The sequence below is a fragment of the Symphalangus syndactylus genome, chromosome 10, assembly GCF_028878055.3.
Source record: "Symphalangus syndactylus isolate Jambi chromosome 10, NHGRI_mSymSyn1-v2.1_pri, whole genome shotgun sequence".
NCBI lineage: Eukaryota > Metazoa > Chordata > Mammalia > Primates > Hylobatidae > Symphalangus > Symphalangus syndactylus.
Genome location: NC_072432.2, coordinates 99,917,054 through 99,943,232, shown reverse-complemented (window position 1 = coordinate 99,943,232; position 26,179 = coordinate 99,917,054). Strand labels below are relative to the sequence as shown.

At 37.7% G+C, this 26,179-nt stretch overlaps 1 protein-coding gene across 3 annotated transcripts in view; it reads right to left on the bottom strand.

Annotated features, from left to right (window-relative positions):
- Positions 1-26,179, bottom strand: part of PIK3CB (phosphatidylinositol-4,5-bisphosphate 3-kinase catalytic subunit beta) — a 187,817-nt gene that overhangs the window by 59,702 nt on the left and 101,936 nt on the right. For all 3 annotated transcript variants that reach the window (XM_055295261.2, XM_063610702.1, XM_055295262.2), the window contains exons 6-9: positions 25,429-25,599; positions 24,156-24,233; positions 5,198-5,449; positions 2,948-3,044 (exon numbers count right to left, since the gene is read on the bottom strand). In XM_055295261.2, the coding sequence (XP_055151236.1) occupies positions 2,948-3,044; positions 5,198-5,449; positions 24,156-24,233; positions 25,429-25,599 (598 nt within the window). The remainder of the gene's footprint in view (positions 1-2,947; positions 3,045-5,197; positions 5,450-24,155; positions 24,234-25,428; positions 25,600-26,179) is intronic.

Genomic DNA, 26,179 nt, shown 5'->3' with positions numbered 1-26,179 from the left:
TTCATTACAATAGCACCGTTTGAACTATCAGAACACAATTCTGCTTAAAAAAACAAAAAAATCTAACAGTCCAGGCATGGGGGAAAAAACAGTTCTCTACATACGTAGAGAAGATATGGTGATATGTAGATATGTAGATATGGTGAATAAAGCAAGGAGCAGAACATTATATAGAATGTGTCATTTTGTGTAAGTATACGGAGAAAAACAGGAATCGACATTTGTATTTCCTAGTCCACATAAAAAAATTATGGAAAGTTAGGAAAAAAATAAATAAATGTGATTATATACCTTGTAATGATGACCTAGGGACTCTGGATGGTACATTATTTGTAGTTTGTTTGCTTCTTGCTTGCCCCTACTGGGTTAAATGTAACAATTCTAGAGCTGACATATACAGAACTAATTGTGTTCATTTATTATTTTTTATCATACATTTTCTCAGAGAGGAAGTCAGGTTCATAGTATTATGCCAAGTTAACACCACCAAAAATTGTAATTTTTACTAAAAATACTAGTGAAGTTGGTTGGTGATTCTGGAGAACATGTGTGAGTCTAAATTAAGATTCTCAAGAAAGTACAGTATTTTGCTGCTATATTTTATTGTATTGTGAAAGTTTAGTTCCTCCTAAGAAATATGTCAAATAGGCTGGGAGCAGTGGCTCATGCCTATAATCCTAGCACTTTGGGGGGCTGAGGAGGTGAAAATCACTTGAGCTCAGGAGTTCGAGACCAGCCTGGGCAACATGGCGAAACCCTGTCTCTACAAAAAATACAAAAAAAAAAAAAGCCCGGTGTGGTGGCATATGCCTGTAGTACCAGCTACTCGGGGGGCTGAGATGGGAGGCTCGCTTGAGCCCGGGAGGGCAAGGCTACAGTGAGCTGTGTTCAAGTCACTACACTCCAGCATGGGTGACAGGGTGAGGCCCTGAGTCAAAAAAACAAACAAACAAAAAGAAATACGTCAAACATACACAGCTCTCCTACATTTGGGGAATAACATAATTAGTGAAAATTGTTAGAGGTACATGCTGGAGAGGATAGGAATAGAAGGACACACACACACACACACACACACACACACACTATTAGATTGCAAAGAGTTTATAGATATGTCAGTAAATGATTATCCAAAAGTAATTTTTCAGGTGACAACTGCTAGTACATGAACATTTTGAAATGTCACTTACAAAGCCATGAATTAAAAAATTCAAATTCAAATTAGTTCACAACTTCACTAGATTTATCAACAAACTATAAAGACAGGAAAAAAGAAAAAGAAAACCACTATTATAATGCAAGATTTACACTAAAAATTCCAACATTTGGGAAAGCAGTATAGAACAATGGGAAGATCTGAATAGTCTTTCATTCAAATCCTAGGTTTGAAACAGCTATGTAAGACTAACTTATTTTCTCTGAGCTTCACTTATCTGTAAAAATGGAAATAAAACCATCTACCTCATTTGATGAGGGTATTTTGAGTAGTATTTGAGAAATAAAAGCGTGTGGAAGGTGCTCCATTTACTTCAAATTTCAGGCTAAAGCCAACTAAAGAAAAAGTGTTTTAGGCCGGGTGCAGTGGCTCACGCCTGTAATCCCAGCACTTTGGGAGGCTGAGGTGGGTGGATCACGAGGTCAGGAGATCGAGATCATCCTGGCTAACACGGTGAAACCCCGTCTCCACTAAAAATATAAAAAATTAGCCAGGTGTGGTGGCGGGCGCCTGTAGTCCCAGCTACTGGGGAGGCTGAGGCAGGAGAATGGTGTGAACCCAGGAGGTGGAGCTTGCAGTGAGCGGATATTGCACCACTGCACTCCAGCCAAGGTGACAGAGCGAGACTCCGTCTCAAAAAAAAAGTGTTTTTACTATTTCTCCCTAATTAGAGATGTTCCTTCTACTCATGAAGAAAGCACAATTAGGAGCAACAAAGGTTATTATAAAGAAGACACTGTTCCTTAGGAGAATTTCTCAAAAAAAAAAAAAAAAAAACCTACAAAAAATGCTGAAAGCAACACACATTCATTAAAATAAGAAATATATTCAGAAATACGGCCAGGCGCGGTGGCTCACGCCTGTAATCCCAGCACTTTGGGATGGCTGAGGTGGGCGGATCACCGGAGGTCGGGAGTTCCAGACCAGCCTGACTAACATGGAGAAACCCCGTCTCTACTAAAAATACAAAATTAGCTGGATGTGGTGGCACATGCCTGTAATCCCAGCTACTAGGGAGGCTGAGGCAGGAGAATCGCTTGAACCTGGGAGGCAGAGGTTGCGGTGAGCCAAGATCACACCATGGCACTCCAGCCTGGGCAACAAGAGAGAAACTCCGTCGCAAAAAAAAAAAAGTTTAGTGTATTTCATTCCTAAATATGGAGATGCATAAGATTTAAAGACAAAGCTACCCATCACAAAACTTAAAAGTTATGTCCCATGGCGAGACTAGACAATCTGTAATGAGCTAAATGAATAATCTGTTAATACTAGAGTTAACTTGTTACTAGCAAAATAATGGTATATTATTTGTTGGAAGTATGTTTAAAATACTGACTTGTTAAAATAACCATTTAAAATACAGGCCAATAACAGTGGCTCATGCCTGTAATCCTAGCACTTTGGGAGGATCATTTGAGGCCAGGAGTTTTGAGACCAGCCTTGGCAGTATAGCAAGACCTTGTCTCTACAAAATAAAAAATAAAAAATAAATAATAAAATAAAATATAGGTCGATTTTAAACCAAAACAAAATTTGTAAAGAAATCTACTCAGAAACAAGTAATTTTATGATGATATTAAAGTAATTTGTGTAAATCTGTTTTAGAATAAATAATACAAAATGATAATTTTATTTATTAAATTGAAAGAATGGTGATTCATAAATATTAACTAGTCCACATGCCAAAAGTCAGTTATGGTTTAACATTAAGGATAAGAATGTAAATCTTACCAGGAAATGAAGACCAGCTATGTAATATTATGTCTCCAGTTCTCAATTGTCCTTTAAAGTCAAAAACCATCGTATTTACCCATGCTACAGGATAATGCTGTTGAAAAAGATACCATTGCATAAATATGCTAAGAATAAGGTGTAAACATGCACATGTCCTTTGTTTCAATAATGTTAGTTCTAGAAAGTTCTGGATGATTTCCAAAATAATCTTCTAAAATGAGAACAAGATATACATAGAAAAATGCGCACTATCTTTATTATGTTTAAGAAGAACCTTAAAACCCAATTAACATTTCATAATAAATAGTATATGAACGAAATAGAATATGGACTAAAAAGCCTTGTGAAGATGATTTTTTTTTTTTTTGAGACGGAGTCCCACTCTGTCACCCAGGCTGGAGTGGTGGTATGATCTCGGCTCACTGCAACCTCCGCCTCCCAAGTTCAAGAGATTCTCCTGCCTCAGCCTCCTGAGTAGCTGGAATTACAGGCACCCGCCACCACACCCAGCTAATTTTTGTCTTTTAGTGGAGACGGGGTTTTGCCATGTAGGCCAGACTGGTCTCAAACTGTTGACCTCAGGTGATCCACCCACCTAAGCCTCTTAAAGTGTTTGAATTACAGGTGTGAGCCATCACGCCCAGCCAAAGTGAGAAATTCTTAATAATCCAAGAAACTATGTATAATATCAGAATACGTGTTTTAAGGGCTTTCAACCTATAAAAATCTCAGTATGGAAGGAGATAATGTCTCTAGGCATATAAATATATCTCTAAAAAGGAGGCATTGAGCTGATAGGACTTTTATACAAACATTTAAATAGATTAATTTTGCCATAGTGTATCAAAAATCTTATAATCAAACACTTTGAGGATAATTCTATATCAGGGAAGAAAAAAATACTAAGGAACTAACGCTTCTGTGACTTTTTAGTCATTAGAAGTTATTTTACTTTTAGGGTATTTTTTTTTTTTTGAGACAGGATCTCACCATGTTGCCAAGATTGGTCTCCAACTCCTGTCCTCAAGCAATTCTCTCACCTCAGCCTCCCAAAGTGTTGGGATTACAGGCATGAGCCACTGTGCTTAGCCTAAAAATTATTTTTAGAAGATTATATGATGATAACCAGAGGAGATGCTTATATTCCCATGTTAAGAATAAAAGAACACGGCCAGGCGCGGTGGCCACGCCTGTAATCCCAGCACTTTGGGAGGCCGAGGTGGGTGAATCATGAGGTCAGGAGTTCAAGACCAGCCTGGCCAACATGGTGAAACCCTGTTTCTACAAAAAATACAAAAAATTAGCTGAGTGTGGTAACCGGTGCCTGTAACCCATTTACTCAGGAAGCTGAGGCAGGAGAATCGCTTGATCCCAGGAGGCGGACGTTGCAGTGAGCCGAGATCATGCCATTGCACTCTAGCCCAGGCGACAGTGTGAGACTCTGTCTCAAAAGAAAAAAAGAATAAAATAACACAAATTAATATATAGATAAATATAGTAACAAGATTTTAAAAACATATAAAATTAATGTCCCTGTCCCCACCAAAAAGCTTTCAAAAAGCAAGAAGAAAGTGAAACATTTGACTGAAAACATAACATGGAAGATGAAAGTATGACAACAGGTCCATCCTCTTATATTCATAATTTCAAAATCCAAGAAGCTCTAAAAACTGAAGGTTTGTTCATAGCTCATGTGACAGCAAAAAGTGGCCAGAGATAACAAAAAGCTAATGATAGTCACATTTAGTGTGAATATTCATATATTTCAGTCCAAATATTAACATGTTTGATGACACATTTTATGCCCCAGACCCCACAAGATATGTTGAGTCAGTTACGACCAATGATCTTTCTAAAATGCACAAAATTCTGAATTCTTAAACATATCTGTCACATGAAATTTCAGTTGAAAGACTGCAGAACTGTAAATTTTTCAAACATCATCATTCTTCATATCTTCTTAAAAGTATTACATATGTAATAAAACACTTATAAAATAAATCTGCCAAAAGAAAATCCATGGTAGAAGGAGCAAGATTACAAAAAAAAATGCACGAACATAAACATAAATAAATGCATGAACATAAATCTAAAGATATAAACATGGAAATTTCTTATCTTCTTAAAATCAGTTTTTAAGGATCAAAGTTACCTAATATAATTTAACTTATATTACTCAATTATTTCAAACAGTCTTAAAATTATTCCGTTATATAAAACAATCCTCAGAAGTTGGTGTATCATTACCACTTTTCCAGCTTTCCTGATGGTCTGATATTTAGAGGGATTAATAGTTTTCGTTGATTTCTTCGTTTTTACTTTATCCAAAACTGCATAAACAGCAAAACATAATCGAGCCATTCGTGGTAAGTCACAAATATTAATATCAAATTCCAGTGGTTCATTCCAAATATGATCATTTTTCCCTGATACTTCTGAGCTTACGATGGTTTTACACAGGAGCTCAGTACCATGAAAAAGACCAGCCCTGACATGAACCTGTAATGAAGCAGACAAAAACAAAAACAAAGTCATGAATACTGTACCATGAAAAACATCTCTTTTTGTTTGTTTGTTTGTTTCTAAACTAAAAACATCTTTATTTTGGAGAAGGAAGGAACATACTGGAAGAAGAAACATGCCAAGTTTTAGAAAGCCTACTCGTCTACAGAACCACTAGACTGTAATTAACCAGTATATTGTTCTAACTGTATAGACTAACTACAGTTAGTCTAATCTGTTTTTCACTTGCTAAGTAAACCAGCTATAAAATCACATATTGGTCCAAATGCCAGGGTGCTCAATAGTTTAAACAAGTCTAAAGAAACCATGACAGTAAGTATAAGCATACTATCATATGCTTACTCACTGACTTCATTTACTTGAGGTCTTGTCTTACCCTTCTCTATGTGTAGGAAAGAATGAATGGATGAGATGGCTCCAAAGTTTCTTTCTACATCTAAATAATTTATGAATTTGTCATACTAAGTCAAGAGCTAACAAAAGATATTCCATCCATATCTATGATTATCCTATATATCACTGTCCTTTGTTTTTCCCTAAAGGCCTGGGGCCAGAGTGATGCAGGGCATGTGTAAGATGTCCCAGACAATTCTACTCATTTGCAGTTTTTTAAAAGATATGACCTAATTATCACCACTTTAAAAGTCAGGGAGAAAGTAGAGCTAAAAACAGTAGTAAAACACAGAGATTGACCCAGTGATACACTTTTAAGGTCAAAGTTTTTATACCAGTTCATTCAGATGTGATACTAGCACACAATATTACTCAATAAATATTTACTAAACAAATGAATACATATGTGGAATTGCTTAGGCTTATTTTTCATTTTTCAAAAGCTTATCAACAAAAGCTTTTCTGGCTAGTTAAGAGTTACCACGCCAATATTTGAAAAGGAAGATAAATACCCAAGAATATCCACATACTTCATCTATAGATATTAAAATATATTCAAACAGTAATCTAAAATTTTAATACTGATGTAATCAGCAAATTTAATTATAAATATTTATAATATAATTATGGGTTTAAAACCTATTAAAATAATTAAAACTATGTTATGCTGGCATAAATAAAACTGTAGGTTAGTAGGCCAGACATATCATAATATAGTAAAAAAAGATGACTGACTTAATAAATAATATTCTTTTATCTAATTCCAGCAAAATAAGCACAGATGGATTAGAGAGTTAAATACTTTTAAATGATTAAGAGCTAAAGAAATATTATTAAAAAGCTATCAGAATAACTTGAATCTGGATGATGGGTTCACGGAGGTTCATTATACTATTCTACTTTTGTGTATATTTGAAACTTTTCTTTTGAAAAAAAATTAAGCTAAAAGAAAAAAATTGGTTATTCTAAACGCAGATGGATTATTATAAATGATAAATATTCAAGTAACGGGTTACAAAGGATACTAAAAGTAGTTGCAGTAAATCCTCAGGTCACTAGGAATTTACATCTGAACACATGACCTAATTCCCTTCAACTCCAGAAAAAGGCGTAATCCTTCAAGTCTCCTCGTCCCATATTGCTCCAGCTCCCCAAGTACCGAGATGTTACTCCTTTGCTCCTCTGCATTGGAAAAATCTTCCTCCAGCAGGCTATAAACCTGTGCAAGTCTCTCTCAAATCAAACTCAAACAAAAATCTACCTTAGAAGCTAACTAACCATAATCACTCATGTTCTTTCTACCACAGTGACAATGGTACCAGCAGCTACTCAGTCACCTCTGTCTCCTACTTTCAATTCATCATGAAGTCTATGCTGTATACAAAGAAAAAGTTGATTTATGATGTAACCTTAAATGAAAAACAGTATAACACAAAATACCATCAAAATACTATACTATAGCAAAATACTGTCAAAAGCATGGCCAGGTGCAGTGGCTCACGCCTGTAATCCCAGCATTTTGGGAGGCTGGGGCGGGTGGATCACTTGAGGTCAAGAGTTCAAGACCAGCTGGCCAACATGGTGGAACACTATCTCTACTAAAAATACAAAAATTAGCTGGGTGTGGTGGAGAGCACCTGTAATCCCAGCTACTCAGGAGGCTGAGGCAGGAGAATCACTTGAACCCAGGAGGCGGGTTGCAGTGAGCCAAAACTGCACCACTACACTCTAGCCTGGGCGACAGAGAAAGATTGTGTCTCAAAAAAAAAAAAAAAAAAAAAGCATGTTCACCTTGTAAACTGTGTGAAGAATACAAATAAAAGTAGTTTACAGGCTGGGCACGGTGGCTCATGCCTGTAATCCCAGCACTTTGGGAGGCCGAGGCAGGTGGATCACGAGGTCAAGAGATCGAGACCATCCTGGCCAACACGGTAAAACTCGGTCTCTACTAAAAATACAAAAATTAGCTGGGCATGGTGGCACATGCCTGTAGTCCCAGCTACTCAGGAGGCTGAGGCAGGAGAATTGCTTGAACCCGGGAGGCAGAGGTTGCAGTGAGCCGAGACTGCGCCACTGCACTCCAGCCTGGGCGACAGAGTGAGATGCTGTCTCAAAAAAAAAAGAAAAAGAAGTAGTTTATAGTAGATAGCTGGAACATTGGTGATTGTTGTCCCCTCTGATTAAAGGGGGACAAATATTAAAAATCAATGATCTTTGATTTTATTTTATATAATGTTACCTTTAAATATTTTTAAATAGCCCAGAAAGTATTATAAAATGGCTGAATGTCCAAATGTAAGACCTTATATACAGACATAACAGCAAAATGGCCACAGTCAATCCAAAACTCATTAAATGAAACCATGAATGAAAATAGAAATTTTTTTGGTATTTTTTTTAAACTTTCATTTTAGGTTTGGGGGTGCATGTGAAGGTTCGTTACATAGGTAAGCTGGTGTCACAGGGATTTGTTGTATAGATTATTTCATCATCTAGGTATTAAGCCTAGTACCCAATAGTTATCTTTTCTGCTCTTCTCCCTCCTCCGCTCTTCACCCTCAAGTAGACTCCAGTGTCTGTTGCTTCCTTCTTTGTGTTCATAAGTTCTCATCATTTAGCTTCCTTATAAGTGAGAACATGCGGCATTTGTTTTTCTATTTCTGCATAAGTTTGCTAAGGATAATAGCCTCCAGCTCCACCCATGTTCCCTAAAGACATGATCTCATTCTTTTTTATGGCTGCACAGTACTCCATGGTGAGTATGTACCACATTTTCTTTATCCAATCTGTCACTGATGGGCATTTAGGTTAATTCCACATCTTTGCAATTGTGATTAGTGCTGCAATGAACATTCGCATGCATGTGTCTTTATGGTAGAATGATTTCTATTCCTCTGGGTATACACCCAGTAATAGGATTGATGGGTCAAACGGTAGTTCTGCTTTTAGTTTTTTAAGGAATTGCCATACTGCTTTTTACAATGGTTGAATTAATTTACACTCCCACCAGCAGTGTGTAAGTGTTCTCCACAACCTCACCAGCATCTCTTATTTTTTGACTTTTTAATAGCCATTCTGACTGGTGTGAGAAGGCATCTCACTGTGGTTTTGATTTGCATTTCTCTAACGATCAGTGACATTGAGCTTTTTTTCATATGCTTGTTGGCCGCATGTATGTCTTCTTTTGAAAAGTGTCTGTTCATGTCCTTTGCCCACTTTTAATGTTTTTTTCTTATAAATTTGCTTAAATTCCTTATAGATATTGGCTAATAGACCTTTGTCTGATGCATAGTTTGCAAATATTTTCTCCCATTCTGTAGGCTGTTTACTCTGTTGATAGGTTCTTTGGTTCTGCAGAAGCTCTTAAGTTTAGTTAGATCCCACTTGTCAATTTTTGCTTTTGTTGCGATTGCTTTTGGTGTCTTTGTCATAAAATGTTTGCCCATTCCTAAGTGCAGGATGGTACTGCCTAGGTTGTCTTCCAGGGTTTTTATAGTTTGAGGTTTTACATTTAAAGTAAATGTAAGTGTACATTTACATTAAGTCTTTAATCCACCTTGAGTTGACTTTTGTTTATGGTGTAAGGAAGGGGTCCAGCTTCAATCGTCTACATATGGCTTGCCAGTTATTCCAGCACCATTTATTGAATAGGGAGTCTTTTCCCCACTACTTGTTTTTGTCAACTTTGTTGAAGATCAGATGGTCGTAGGTGTGCAGCCTTATTTCTGGGGTCTTTATTCTGCTCCATTGGTCTATATGCCTATTTTTGTATTAGATATTTTTTTTAAAACAACCATTTGGGTTTTTCTCCCTCTCTTTAAGCAGGCAGTTTCAGGATTAAGTAGTTATACCCTTAAGCAATCTTTCTTTAAGTCCATGTCTCTGAACTACTTTAAATGGTATTTCCCTGTGTTCCCAGAAACTAGTCAAAAAGCCTGGGCACTTTCATTTTTAGTTTCTAAAGACTATGAACTAAAGAAAATTATGAAGAAAGATTTACACAACAGCACTTTTAGAAAATCTTTATATCTACCTTATATGCTATATGCAAAGTATTTAACTTATGAGAAACTTACATTAGCTCAGTATTTTTTTTTTTTTTGAGATGAGGTCTCACTCTGTCACCCAGGCTGCAGTGCAGTGGCATGATCTCAACTAACTGCAACATCCATCTCCCAGGTTCAAGTGATCCTCCCACCTCAGCCTCCCAAGTAGCTGGGATTACAGGTGCGTACCACCATGCCTGGCTAATTTTTGTATTTTTAGTAAAGACAGCGTTTTGCCATGTTGGCCAGGCTGGTCTCAAACTCCTGAGCTCAAGTGATCTGCCCAACTTGGCTCCAAAAGTGATGGGAGTAAAGGTATGAGCCTTTAATACCGGTCTAGCGTGGTATTTTAAACAGCTAAAATAGAACACTAGAAAGAACAGGAATAAGTGAAGGCATATTAAGACACACTTCACTTCTCATATTCCCAATTACTTTGTTTCTCTAAATAAAAGTTTAGTTGCCTATAAGAACCATACAACAATTATTTTCTACTGAGCAATTAAGAAACAGCCCCATCATCAATATCTGTATCATCTCCAGAGAAGTCTTTCAAGGCTGAAGAAATAATCAATTTCACAGCTTTAAACACATTACCAAAAATTCTGTATGACATTATATACTCAACATTTAGCCTAAATCCATTCATTTAAACTAAATTCATATAAACTCCCAATCTGCTCTGCAAACACAGACCAAAAAAAGGGGGGGGTAGGGGAAGAAATGTGTATGCACAGTGTGAAAATAGAAAATGAGACCTGAAGAAATATCTAGGCTAGAAAAAAAAGCTTGGGAATCAAGCAAAAGTGGTGCACTTTTTCAAGTTTCTGACAAAGAAGATGCCAGTAATTGCTTTCCAAGATCTGAAGACGACTAAGTGAAAAGAAAATCACTAAGAGGTGTTGATGCAGGGTCCGCACGCCTGAGGCAAACAACCCATCTGACTTCTGAGTTCCTTGACCTAAAAATCTCCAACTAGGTACTTCTCTCCTTCCCTTCAACCACACAATCCCACGATGCCACGCTGAATTTGACTTCACCACACCCTAGCACCTCCAAATCACTAATTATTAAATCTCAGTTTCCAACCACTTCCCACCCCAATTCCAACTTACTGTTAATACATTCCCAAAGGAAAGCTTTGTAGCCATCACTAAAACCTCTATTTCAACAACCAACACCTCTTTCTCCCCGCTTCTCTAATAGTTTTGTCTGCCTTCACTCTCACCAAAATTATCTTCAAGTGCCTCTCTCCCATCACACTCATCTGGAAGTCTGTATCTTGGATAAACCTAATCACCTGCCTCCTCTCCATTCCAAATGTTTTCAGGCAAACCAGCACCATGACTGACTGTTTTCAAATGTAAAATTACTATTTCAGGCTGGGTGAGGTGGCTTACACCTGTAATCCCAGCACTTTGGGAAGCCAAGGCAGGCAGATCCCTTGAGCACAGGAGTTCAAGACCAGCCTGGGCAACATAGCAAAAGCCCATCTCTACAAAAAAATACAAAAATTAGTCAGGTGTGGTGGTGTGCACCTGTAGTCACAGCTACTCAGGAGGCTGACGTGGGAGGATTGCCTGAGCCCTAGAGGCATAGGTTGCAGTGAGCAGAGATTGTGCCACTGCACGCCAGCCTGGGTGACAGAGCAAGACCCTGCCTCATTCAGAAAAAGAAAGAAAAGAAAGGAAAGAAAGAAAATAAAGAAAAAACTATTTTGTTACTATAAGATTTCTTACCTTTTACTGCTCAAAATTTCTATTACCATTTACTCTCCAGAGAGATAATAAGCCTGCAAACTACAAAAAAATTTTAAAGCCCTGTTTAAGCTACTTTTTGGGAAAATGAAAGTGATTTCATAGGCAACTAACATTCCACACATCTTCATGAAAGGTGAGTGGGGGAGAGGGCAGTGCCATCTATTCACACATGATTTCTGCTTAGAAACTTCATATCCTTAATTTTTTTTTTTTTTTTTGAGACAGAGTTTTGCTCTCGTTGCCCACGCTGGAGTGCAATGGCATGATCTCGGCCCACTGCAACATCCGCCTTCTGGGTTCAAGCAATTCTCCTGCCTCAGCCTCCCGAGTAGCTGGGATTATAAGCTCCCACCACCATACCTGGCTAATTTTTTTGTATTTTTAGTAGAGATGGGGTTTCACCATGTTGGTCATGCTGGTCCCCAACTCCTGACCTCAGGTGTTCCATTTGTCTCGGCCTCCCAAAGTGCTGGGATTACAGGCATGAGCCACTGGGCACGGCCATGATGATTTAATGTCACTCTAGGCTCAGTTGATGATCCATGTGTGCATACATATATACATATATATATATATATATATATATATATACACACACTTTGATCTTATTTGACTTTAAATGAACACAACAAAGTCTCCACTGCCTAATCTTTCCCAAATCCAGTTTTGAATAAAAATATGCATACAGAATTTCCTGAAAAACACACAATATTTATTTAGGGAGTCCAAATATTATTCAATTAAAGATAAACCATCAAATGGCTGAATACAGTATTGAGACTGAATAAATTTGGTCTCTCTTCTAGAATGACTTTTTCCAGATTACACTGTCAATATTATATTTTATGTCTACCTAGTGAAAGACATTATAAGGAGATGAGAAGCATTATTTTGCCTACTATAATATGATGTTGTCAGAGGTGCTGGTGCTCACTACATTACTCACTGTGTCTCATTCATAAGGATTCCCTAAGCATATCTCTCTCAATTTACAGTATTGAAATATGCTACAAACTCATAAATAACTAGTTTGTTTTATCTTATGAGATTCTGAATATTATAACTGATCATGTTTTCTCTTTGCCTTGTCCACTAGGTGTAGGGCAAGCAGACAGCCAAATATGTAGCCCACATCAAGCAATTAATTACACAGGATCTAATATTATACACATACCTACTAGGAATCTTGCCACTGGGTGTTTTTTTTTTTTAATTTCCTGTCAATTAACTATCCCCTATTTTTTTTAAAGTCAAAACTGTGTATATTGTATGTGCTATGTAAGAGACACACACACACACACACACACACACACAGAGACTGCGTGTGTAGGTTCACCTCAAATAATCTGTAAAATGAGATTTGGTAAATCATAAATAAAACAAAACATACATAAAATATATTTTGCATCTGTTGTATGGGAGGTTATAAGATAGGTACATCAGGATGAAAATGGTATTCAATTCTTACTCTCGATAATCTTACCTGAATTTGTCACCTTTTTAATATGGCATTTAAATATAGTTTATGCAGAAAATTATGAATTTTACAAATGATTATTTTTCAGTGTTCTGGTGATAAAGACATTGAGAAATAAAGACAAATAAGTCCCCACCATATAATAAAGGCTCAATAAATGTTCGCTAGTATTTAAAAACAAAACAAAACAGAATGCTAGTTATAACTGCATCCAAAAACTTCTGGCAAAACTCAGGTATAGGAAATGAAGTAGAATTAGGGATGAGCTGCTATAAAAGCTCAAAAAAAAAAAAAAAAAACAAAAACCCTAAATTATAATGGGCTAAAAAAAGTCCCATACCACCTGTGTGAACAGCCACAACAAAGAATGTGATCTGGGAAAGAATAACAATAAAGAACTAATCTAACTTGAGCATGGTGACAATTAAAAAAAAAAAAAAGACCCTGCGCATTCTGAAAAAATTTGTTGAAAATAAGTATCATTATTTAATAGTCAAAGTATGATTTATTTCAGGCCAAGTCATTAAGATTAGTTCTGCTTGAGAAATCTCTGTGTAATTTACCAAAATTATTAAAGTTGACAAATCACCAAAAAGAAACAAGAGTAGGAAAAAAGACCCAACTTTACAATGATGCTAAAAATTTTGTTCTCTGAATTTAAAAATTTTGTTCTCTGAATTTAGAATCTCCCATTAAAAAAAAAGAAGCATAAAAAAAGAAGTTTTTGTTTTCAGAAAAAGCAGTAACAAAATCCATCCTCTAAATTTGTATCACATGAAATTTTATAAAAATTGTCCCATTTCCTGAAGTTTGATCTGGGTCATCTTCAATCTTGAGAAGTAAAGCATTTTAAAGTATAATTAATCATGCTTTAAAGCCTGGCACTGTGGCTCACGCCTGTAATCGCAACACTTTGGGAGGTCGAGGTAGGCAGATCGCTTGAGCTCAGGAGTTCGAGACCAGCCTGGGCAACATGGCGAAATCTCCTCTCCACTCAAAATACAAAAAAATAGCCAGGCGTGGTGGTGTGCGCCTATGATCCCAGCTACTCAGGAGGCTGAGGTGGAAGGATCCCTTGAGCCTTGGGGCCAGAGCCTGTGGTGAGCCAAGATGCGTCACTGCACTCCAGCCTGGGTGACAGAGTGAGACCCTGTCTCAAAAATAAAAATAATAATAATAATAATAACCATGCTTTATACAGTTACATGTTTTATTATCCAACTTTAATAAATTTTCATGGAAACACTTCTTCACAAGCCCCAGAACATTAGGAGAGCAAAAGAAGTCAGGCTTTGACATGCAAAGGACTTGCCACTGTGCTATAGCAGGGAGGTGCCAAGCCAACACACAGACTGCATTCCTATACTCACCAATTAAAAATGTTCTGTGTTGAATAAGATATGAATTTTTTTCACATCAACATTTTAATTTCCTTCTTGTTCCACAATATGGCCAAAATCCACTACATTTTTGCCCTTAGATATTAGACACAAAAAAAGATCAGTAGCATGAATAGGTGGAAATTCCCATGTTTTGGGAATTTCCTAGCCTTGACCATTTGTAAAAGTGAAAAACTGTCTCTTCTACCTTCATCACTTCAGACACCAAATGTGAGGGTTTTCCTACACCAATCAATTCTCCAACTCTCTGGACACCAATTGGGTATCATACAATTCAATTTTGATGGTACCTGGACTTAGGGCAGATGCTACCAGGTTATGGCATTAGTTCCATAAGACTGACTTCCAATTCAGGTGACAATTGCAAATCCCAAGTTATTATTTGTACTTCTGATCAATCGAGGGTTCCCACAAATGCCCTCCTCAGGTTCAATGGCTCACAAAACTCAGGGAAACACATTTATCCATTTATTATAAAGGATATTATAAAGGATAGAAATGAATAGCCAAATGAAAAGGTATATATATGTTCTTCAAGGTCCAGAAGGGTCCCAAGTGCAGAAGCTTGTCCCCATGGAATTTGGCTGCACTATCCTCTCAGCATGTGGATATATTCACTAACCCATAAGCCCTGCAAATCTCATTATTTAGGGTTTTTATGGAGGCTCCATTAAGCAGGTATGGTTATTAAGTCACTGGCCACTGTTAAGTCGGTCTCCGTCCTCCCTCCCCACTCCAGAAGTCCTGGTGTGGAGCTGAAAGTTCCAATCCTCTATTCCCGTGGTTGGTTTCTCTGGCAACCGGCTCCACCCTGGAGCTATCTAGGGGCTTTAAGTTTCCATTCATCTTGTCAGCATACAAAAAGACACTCCTATCATTACCCAGATTCCATGGGTCTTGAAAGCTCTTTTGTCGGGACACTGAGACTAGATCAAACCATTAGAATAATAGATGCTCCTATCACTCAGGAAATGACAAGGGACTTAAGGAGCTCTGTGCCAAAAGCCACGGCGGAGACCAAATATATATTCTTTATTATGTCGCAATTTGTAAAAAGGTAGCTTTGTTCTGACTTATGAGAAGAATACTACGTGACCTTAAACTAAGGATAAAATGTTAGAGACAGTTACGTTAAAATGTATTCATTCATTGCACAAATATTTATTTGGTGTTCCAGGCACTGAAAGAAGAAGATAAAAAGAGGAAGATATGGGGAAGGTGTGGGGGTAGGGGGTGTGGGTGTGAGGGCTGAAAATTTACCTGTTGGGCATAGTGTTCAGTATTTGGGTGATGAATACACTAAAAGCCCAGACTTCACTTCTATGCAATATATGCATGTAAGAAATATGCATTTATACTCCCTAAATATATATTTGTTTAATGTTTAAGATTAAAGATACAAGTTCCTTGGGTTATATACTTTAATAGATAAGGAGTCCTGAGACCTATATAACTAGGCTATGGGGAATTATGATGTATAACTAATACGTGTGATACAGGATACGTCTGCACTTGTATTTCTCTTGGGCTTCTTGAATTTGTGTTTCTGTCTTTTGCTGACTTTGCCAATAATCTAGTTTCCTGTGATTATTTCCTTAAGTAGTCTTCCTGAACTGTACTCTTTCTCTTATTTTTCTCAAAGTCAGATTGCACAAATGTTAGACTTTCTAGTATTTTCTCACAGGTTCCTGGGGCTCTATCGAATTTTTCTCCCATTTTTCTCTCTGTTGTTCAAACTGGAAAATTTGTATTGATTAATCTTTAAGTTCACCGACCCTTTCTTTTTTCATTACTATTCTGCTATTGGGTCCATTCAGTGTATTTTTAAATTTCAGTTATTATATTTTTTAGTTCTGAATTTTCCATTTGATTCCTCCTTATATCTTCTATTTAATGGCTGAAACTTTCTCCCCTTCCAGTCCCTCCTGTTGCATTTGCCCTTAGTTGTTATAGCATTTTCATAACTGCTTTAATGTCTTTGTGAGATAATTCCAACATCTGTGTCATCTCGTCACTGACGTCTATTGAACTATCATTGTCCACACAACTTCAGATTTTCCTCATTCTTTATGTGTCAACTAATTTTGAATTGTATTCCAGATATTTTGTCTTTTATGTTATGAGACACTGGGTCTTGTTTATATCCTATGGAGAATGTTGATATTTTTGTTTTAGGGGACCATAGTTAGTTAGACTCAACAGTTGGAAGTTTCCATGAGCCTTCTGTGAGCTGCAGTTCCGATACCAGTTCAGTTTTCAAGTCTTCTTGCAGGGCTATTTGCATCTGTCCCATGTGTGCACTACACATTAACCAGTTTGAGACTTGGGTAATGGAATATGCCACTGTTCAGTTCTCAAAGTACGTAGACTGTTAAGAGCAGATCCTCATATGCACAGCTCAGGAATAAGCTTATAAACACAAATAACTAAGAGGTTTCTTTCCTGAGCTTATCTCACTCTACAATGTTCCAAGTATTTTTTAGTAGGCTGGAGTTCCCCTTTACTTGTTACCCAACCAGAAAGCTGCGGCTTTATTCACCCACACTTCCTGCGACTATGCTAAACACTAGGGGGGTGAGGGAAGGGGAGACTTACTCCATTCTCTTGTGTCTACAACTCCTATAATTGAAACGGACATTCAACTCTGAGTCTTAGGCTCTGCCTGTCCCCACTGCTCCTGCCAATGCCATTGCTACCACTGTTACTATTGCCACAATACTGTTCAGAGACTGGGGCAATGCAGAAGAGAAAAAAGAAACAAAAAGAGGAGAAAAAGAGGTACAATTCATACATTCTCTGAGAGTTAGAAGACCCCTTTCCCACTAGAGCTATAAAAAGCTATAAATAATGTCATCATCTAGATTTTAGGCAACACTGAGTTCAGGCTTCTGCTGAATATTAATTAAGATGTATACATGAAAGACGAAAACACTACAGGCTAGCCAGGCTCGGTGGCTCATGCCTGAAATCCCAGCACTTTGGGAGGCTGAGGCAGAAGGATAACTTGAGCGGAGGAGTTTGAGGCCAACCTGGACAACACAGTGAAATCTTGTCTCTATAAAAAGACAAAAAAAAAAAAAAAATTAGCTGGGTGTGGTGGTGCATGCCTGTAGTCCCAGATATACAGGAGTCCGAGGCAGGAGGGTCTCTTGAACCCAGGAAGTCAAGGCTGCAGTGAGCCGTGTTTATCCACTGCACTCCAACCTGGGTGACGGAGCAAGACTGTCTTTAAAAAAACAAACAAACAAACAAACAAAAAGCCCTACAAGGTGAAGGAAAGAATGATCAGGAAGCTATATGCTACAGAATTCCAAGCACTCCCATGGAGATGGAAGATGTTCAAGTGCCAGGGAGGCAGAGTGGTGAGTCAACACTGAACATTTGAGATTTCTGTTATAGACCTCATACAGAGTCATGTGTCCTGTATGATCTCTCAGACTGCAAATACGATAGACTAGACGCCTGTGATTAGGTTATACTATATGATACTGTCAGCTTTAAGGAGGGCAGATAATCCTCGGTGAGCCTGACTTATTTGTTGAACCCTTAAAAGACACTCAGCTCTTCCTAGCAAAAGAGTCAAAGAATGAGAAAATTTGATGCATGAGAAATTTTCCAGACTTAAAAGTTAGACAGGGCCGCAGGGCAAGGATCTGAGAGCTGTCTCTAGTTACAGAGAGAAGACCTCAGCCAACAGCCAGCAGGGAGTTGGAGACTTCAGGCCTACAATCACATGGAACAGAACTGGGCCAACAACTTGAATCAGTTCAGAAGCAGACTCTTTCAGAGCTTTCAAAAAGGAGTGCAGCCAAAGTATACCTAGATTGCTGAGCTAGTAAGTAAATGTTGTTTTAAGTTTATGGTATTTTGTTATCCAGCAACAGAAAACTAACATAAGGAACTACTATGAACTTTATGCAAATACACAACAATGAAACAAATTCTCCTGAAGACAAAAATTACCAAAATTCACACAAAAGAAACAGAAAATCTGTCTACCATACCCATTAAATAAATTTTGAATTTCTGTCTTTCTGTTTTTTTTTTTTTTTGGATGGAGTTTCGCTCTTGCTGCCCAGGCTGGAGTGCAATGGTGTGACCTCAGCTCACTGCAACCTCCGCCTCCCAGGTTCAAGCGATTCTCTTGCCTCAGCCTCCCAAGTAGCTGGGATTACAGGCATGCACCACCACACCCAGCTAAGTTTTGTATTTTTAGTAGAGACAGAGTTTCACCATGTTGGTCAGGCTGGTCTTGAACTCCTGACCTCAGGTGATCCACCCACCTCGGCCTCCCAAAGTTCTGGGAGTACAGGCATGAGCCATGACGCCTGGCTATAAATTAAGTTTCTAATTAAAAACCTTCCCATAAAGAAAACTTAAGGCTCAGCTGGCATGGAGTTAAGTTCTATCAAATATTTAAGGAATAAATAATACCAGTCCCACGTAAACTTGTTCAGAAAATAGAGAAGGCTTCTCACCTCATTATATGACCAACATTATTCTAATACCAAAATCAAAGAAAGACATTACAAGTCAAGAACACACCAATATTCCTCAATTTTCCTTATGAGCATAGACAATAAAATCCATAACAAAATATTAATAAGTCAAATTTAACAATGTATAAAAATGCTAACACATCTTGACCGAGTGAACATTATTTCAGAAAAGTAAGGTTGGTTTCAACTTTTGAAAACCAATGGATGCTGGGCGCGGTGGCTCACGCCTGTAATCGCAGCACTTTAGGAGGCCGAGGCAGGCGGATCATGAGGTCAGGAGATCAAGACCATCCTGGCTAACATGGTGAAACCCTGTCTCTACTAAAAAAAATACAAAACATTAGCCAGGCATGGTGGCGGGTGCCCATAGTCCCTGCTACTCAGGAGGCTGAGGCAGGAGAATGGCATGAACCTGGGAGGGGGAGCTTGCAGTGAGCCGAGATTGAGCCACTGCACTCCAGCCTGGGTGACAGAGTGAGACTCCATCTCAAAAAAAAAAAAAAAAAAAAAGAGAAAACCAATGAATTAAAATATACAAATCATCTCAAAAAATGCAGAAAAAGTGATCAACTTTTTCTTAAAGGATAAAAATTCTCAGCAAACTAGGAAGAGAATTTCTTGAATAAGGGGCATCTATGAAAAAAACTACATTATATTTAAAGTTGAAAGACTGAATGAACGCTGTCCTTTAAGATAAAGAACAAAATCAAGATGGCAGGCTGGGCGTGGTAGCTCACACCTATAATCCCAGCGTTTTGGAAGGCTGAGGTGAGTGGATCACCTGAGGTCAGAAGTTTGAGACCAGCCTGGCCAACATGGCGAAACCCTGTCTCTAGTAAAAATACAAAAATTAGCTGGGTGTGGTGGCAGGCACCTATAATCCCAGCTACACCGGACACTGAGGCATGAGAATCACTTGAACCTGGGAGGTGGAGGTTGCAGTGAGCCGAGACTGCACCACTGCACTCCAGCCTGGGTGACAGAGTGAGACTCTGTCTCAGAAAAAAAAAAAAAAAAAAAAAAAAAAAGGTCTACTATAATGGTTAATTTTATGTGTCAACTTGATTAGGTCACAGGCTACCCTGGTATTTGGTCAAACATTTTTCTGGGTGTTACTAATGAGATATTTGGTCAAACATTATTCTGGGTGATTTTGGATGTGATTAACATTGTGATCAGTAGACTGGGTAAAGCAGACTGCCCTCCCTGATGTAGGCTAGCCTCATCCAATTGGCTGAATACCTGAAGAGAACAAAGACTGACCCTCCCCAAGTAAGACAGAATTCTTCCTGCTTGACTGCCTTGTAACTGGGACATTGGCTTTTCTTCCTGCCTTGGGACTCTAACTGAAACATTGGCTCTTCCTGGGTGTCAAGCCTACCAGCCTTCAGATAGGAACTACACCCACTGGCACTCCTGGTTCTCAGGCTTTCAGATTCAGACTGGAACTCAACCACTGGCTCTCTTGGGTCTCCAGCTGCCCACCTCCATAATCATTTAAGTCAATTTCTTATAATAAATCTTCTATATTTTTTGCTTATTTATTTATATGTGATAATATAGATATAGATATACATATTGTATCCTATTGGCTCTGTTTCTCTGGAGAACCCTGAGTAATCCATTTACCCTTATCACTTCTATTTAAAATTGTACTGGGATTCTTAGCCAGTGCATACTGGAAAGAAAAAAGTTTGGAAAGAAAGATGTAAAGCTGCCACCTTTTTTCAGATTTTGCTTTAACATTCTACTGGAGCTCCTCACCTGTGTAGCAAGGTATATCTACAGGAAAATCATGTCATAATTACATTTAATGTACTCAAATTCAACTATATAATCCTGCTGGGGAGACGAAAGAAAAAGAGAACTACAGTGCTAGGTATGGTGGGGTGAGGTACATACATTAAATACTACCTGTCATTAAGCCCATTAATCCTCTCCATGAACATAAAACAACTTCAAACAATAGAATCAATCAAGCTTGATACCTGATAGAAGTGGCAAAACATATGGACATAAAATGTCATGATTTTATTGGGTTTCTGACCACTGACAAAGGAATAACGCATAATGCTTGAGAAAAAATAAAACACGAATGAAGGCTTCTTGGATATTCTTTAGGAAGAAATTAAATAAAGGGCTGCAGAGAAATACCAACCATAAACAAATTAAAGAACTGATAAATCATCTACAGAAGACAAATATGATAACCTGCAAATGAGAAGAACAAGCAGAAATTCCCATTTGTTACTACATAGATTCTATATCTATACCTATAAATTACTAAACAAAACCATATATATATAATATTCCATATGACTTGTGGGTAGATTTGACTCCATGTGATTTTTGCCTTTAAAAATGAAATCCTGGTCTGGCATGCTGACTTGTGCCTGTAATCCCAGTGCTTTCAGAGGCCAAAGCAGGAGGACTGCTTGAGGCTAGGAGTTTAAGACCAGCATTGGCAACATAGCAAGACCCTATCTCTATAAAAATAGAAATAAAAATAAAAATTAGCTGGAAGTGATGGTGTATACCTGTAGTCCTAGCTACTTGGGAGGCTGAGGTAGGAGGATCGCTTGAGACCAGGAGTTCAAGGTTACAGTGAGCTACGATCATGCCACTCAACTAGTGAGGGTGACAAAGTAATACCCTATCTCTAAATAAATAATTTTTTTTTAAAAAAAGAATAAAATCCTCAAGGAAGTCTACTATTTACTAATCCAGAGGACTGTCCAACACGTATCATAAAGTGAATAAATCAAGTTATAGAACAATGTATATAGTATCATCCCTTTGTTAACAAACCATTTGACAAATCACAGAAATAAACACAACCAAAACCTCTTTAATTCCCATATCATATGTTTATATATATTGTTATAAACCTGGAAGACATTCACAAAGCTTGTTAACTTTGAATCCCTTATGATGGTAAGGAGAGACCAGTACCTTTTTTCTTAATCATGTTTGTACTTTTTCTTTTCCTTTTTTTTTTGAGGTGGGGAGATTGGGTCTCACTCTGTCACCAGGGTGGAATGCAGTGGCACAATCTCAGCTCAGGGGCAGCCTCGACCTCCCAGGCTCCAGCAATCCTCCACCTCAGCCTTCCTCATAGCTGGGACTACAGACATAGGCCACCATACCCAGCTAAGCTTTGTATTTTTTGTAGAGATGGGATTTCGCCATGTTGCCTAGGCTGGTCTTGAGCTCCTGGACTCAAGTGATCTGCCCGCCTTGGCCTCCCAAAGTGCTAGGATTACAGGTGTGAGCTACCATGCCCAGTCTGTTTGCACTTTTTCATTTGTTGCAACAATTAGTCTTGTTATACTTTTGCAATTAAAAAATTTAAATTAAAAGATAAAAACAGGATTACCACTAAAATAGAAAACAGAGGTTAACTGGCCATAAACACACTCATTAAAAAGAAAAATCTAAGCTGGGCGCAGTGGCTCACACTTGTAATCCCAGCACTTTGGGAGGCCATGGCGGGTGGATCACGAGGTCAGGAGTTCGAGACCAGCCTGGCCAATATGGTGAAACCCCGTCCTACTAAAAATACAAAAATTAGCCAGGTGTGGTGGCGTGTGCCTGTAGTCCCAGCTACTGGGGAGGCTAAGGTAGAAGAATCGCTTGAACCCGGGAGGCAGAGGTTGCAGTGAGCCGAGATCGTGCCACTGCGTTCTAGCCTGGGCGACAGAGTGAGACTCTATCTCAAAAAAAAAAAAAAAAAAAAGAAAAATCTAGCTGAGGATATAAAAGCAAAGCCTTTATTTTAATGATAGCTACTCAAAGAATCTTCTTCTAAAATTGCATATATTTAAGGTGTACAACATTGATGTCTTAATATACAATGAAGTGCTTGCTACACAGTCAAGTAAATCAACATATCCATTATCACACACAGTTACTTTTCTTTTCTGAGGAGTGGTAAGATACCTAAAATCTACTTTCCTAGCAAATTTCCTGTATACAATATTATTAACTATAGTCTTCATGTTGTATATTATATCTCCACAATTATTCAACCAAGATAACTCTTTGTACCTTCGAATTATTTCTCTCAACTTTTTCCACAGCCTCACCCACTTGTCTAACACCAAAGGTGGTAACCACCCTTCTACTCTCCCCCAAAATCTTTAATACCCATGTACAAAAGCAAGACATTGGTTAATTTTTGGCAAGGGGCTCCTGGATATATCTTCACAGCAACAAACATTTCAAACAAACCAAATCTCTTTCTTGGATCATAAAAATTACTCACTTAATTTCCTACCCAGCAAATTAGGGAAAATAAATGCTTTATACTCTGAGACAAAATGCTTTGTTAAGTCTTTATTTAAATGCATGAGATTGAGCAATAAACTCCCATGTGTTAACAACTTGTGGTCCGTAAGGTAGTAATCTATTTTCTTCCAGGAAATGGTATTACATGTTCTCTGTGCTCAGCAAGTTTAAAAGGAAAGAAAAGAAAAAAAAAAGACTGAAGGAGGGGTTCAGTGCAGCTCTAGGCAAGGCTGAGAGAGGAGAGTAGGCTTGCATAAAAACATGAGATTCACAGTTTTGGCTTAAATTTCACTTGCTGAAATTCAACATCCATCATCACATATAGTTACCTTTGTTTTTTTTTTTTTTAGTGAGGAGTGGTAAGAGTACCTAAAATCTACTCTCCTAGCAAATTCCTGTGTAAAATATTATTAACGATAGTCTTCGGGTTGTACATTAGATCTCTAGAATTATTCAACCAAGATAACTCTATCTTTGTACCTTTGAATTATTTCTCTCAACTTTCTTCACAGTCTCACCCATCTATATTATATATTTCTTCTATATAATATACAGAAGAAATATGTAATATAAACTGGAAAAATAATGTCAATCTTTCCAGTAGATCTCTAATGATTCAAAAGTCTTTGAGTTTTAAAACAAAATTTTAAAATTTTAAAACAAAAATTCTCAGTAGTCTTATAATAAATTACCATATTCTATATCATGTAATTGATCAATATGGGTAAAATTCAATCTCCATGGTGACATTATTGAGCATATCAGTGAGTTATTCAAACATTGGAGCAGATGGCAAATTCAAATCTTAGTGGGTACTCACTTTTACAGTTTCCTCTGTGTTAAGTTTATTTCCTTTAACCAAGACAATTTGGAAAGGGTTGTTATTTTCCCAAACATGCTGTAAAAGAATAAAATAAATACAAATTATTTTAATGAAAGAAATGAATATTTTATGCTAGCAACGCAATTGTCATCAGTTCTAATGTCTATTGGCAAAAATATGAAAATAGCGCTCTAAAGTAACAACTGGAAGTCACATATACTAAATTAAGCATTGGCCGGGCATGGTGGCCCACGCCTGTAATTCCAGCACTTTGGGAGGCCGAGGCGGGCGGATCACGAGGTCAGGAGATCGAGACCATCCTGGCTAACACGGTGAAACCCCGTCTCTGCTAAAAATACAAAAAATTAGCTGGGCGTTGTGGCGGGCGCCTGTAGTCCCAGCTACTCGGGAGGCTGAGGCAGGAGAATGGCGTGAACCCGGGAGGCGGAGCTTGCAGTGAGCCAAGATTACACCACTGCACTCCAGCCTGGGCGACAGAGAAAGACTGTCTCAAAAAATAATTAATTAATTAATTAATTAAGCATTATAACCCCTAGCATTTGGCTTTCATGGCAAAACATAGGCAGCATTCCACTAATGCTAAGAGATATCACTAAATTAAAAAGCATTAACAAATAGTAATAAAAGCTTTGTATAAATTAAGAGTTGACCATTTATATTAATACAGAAATAACGTCATCAAGGAGTAGTTCAATATACAATTTGTGACGACTGAGTAACTGACTAAAAAGTATTAACTGTTTAAATAAAGACAAACTTAAAATTTGCTTTATACAAATATATTACATTCTGAAAAACAATAGTGCCCTTCATATATGTTTAGTACTAAAAGAATTCAGTATTAAGAAGGCAGGCAAATTATACCAAAAACACTACCATAGTTAAGCTGATAGAAATGAAATATACTGGTTAATTCAATTATTTCTGCACATCTAACTTTTCTACTAGAATGTCTCCAGTTACTCACTGAAGCCCTATATTTAAATCAAAATCTCTAATTTGATGGCATTTTTCTTCGGCAGAAAAATACACCAAAAATATAAATGGCATATTTACATTTAATTGTAGCTTGAGTAAAAATAATATTATCTAGAAAGATAATTTTTAAATAAATGGTGATTGATTTTTGGCAAATATGCATTGTTTTCACAGAAGGAGAAGTGAGCAAAGGAAATATGTGTGAAACTTATGTAAACTAACACAATCACATGCCTTTTGAGGTTACTAAAGGTTCAGAAATAAAACTTACAGAAATAATTCGTGTTTTCTTTGGTGGTAATGGAAGGGGAAGGTTAGATGAATTTCGATTTATGGCAGCCTCTATGGCAATCATTTCCTGTTCATACATTTTCTTGATCTTGCAGCATTCCACAAGTATAAAATGGGGCAGGGTCCTGTTCATCACACAGTTCCGGATATACTACAGAGGCAAGAAAGGGGAAGGTATTGATTTTCAAGCCAACACCTAAATCAATAGAATAAAATGAAGCTGAACAACACTACATCAAATGCACTATGAAAGTATGTCTTAAACCACAGCTGAATATCAAGAATATTAAAAAAAAATTTTTTTTTTTGAAACAGGGTCTATGTTACCCAGGCTGGAGTGCAGTGACACGATCACAGCTCACTGCAGCCTCAAACTCCTGGGCTAAAGCGATCCTCCCACCTCAGCCTCCGGAGTACCTGGGACTACAGGCAGGCACCACCATGCCCAGATAATTTTTATATTTTTTGTAGAGATGGGGTTTTGCCATGTTACCCGGGCTGGTCTTGAACTCCTAAGCTGAAGTGATCTGCCTACCCTGGCCTCCCAAAGTGCTGGGATTACAGGTGTGAGCCACCAAGCCCAGCCTAAGAATATGAGAATTTTAAATTACAATATAAAAAATAGCTATCATTAACTGAACACCTAAGTACCTAAATAACTGAGTTAGACAATTATTGTATGTTACAGCTAATCTCATTACACTCATTTAACATATTAAAGAAATGAAACT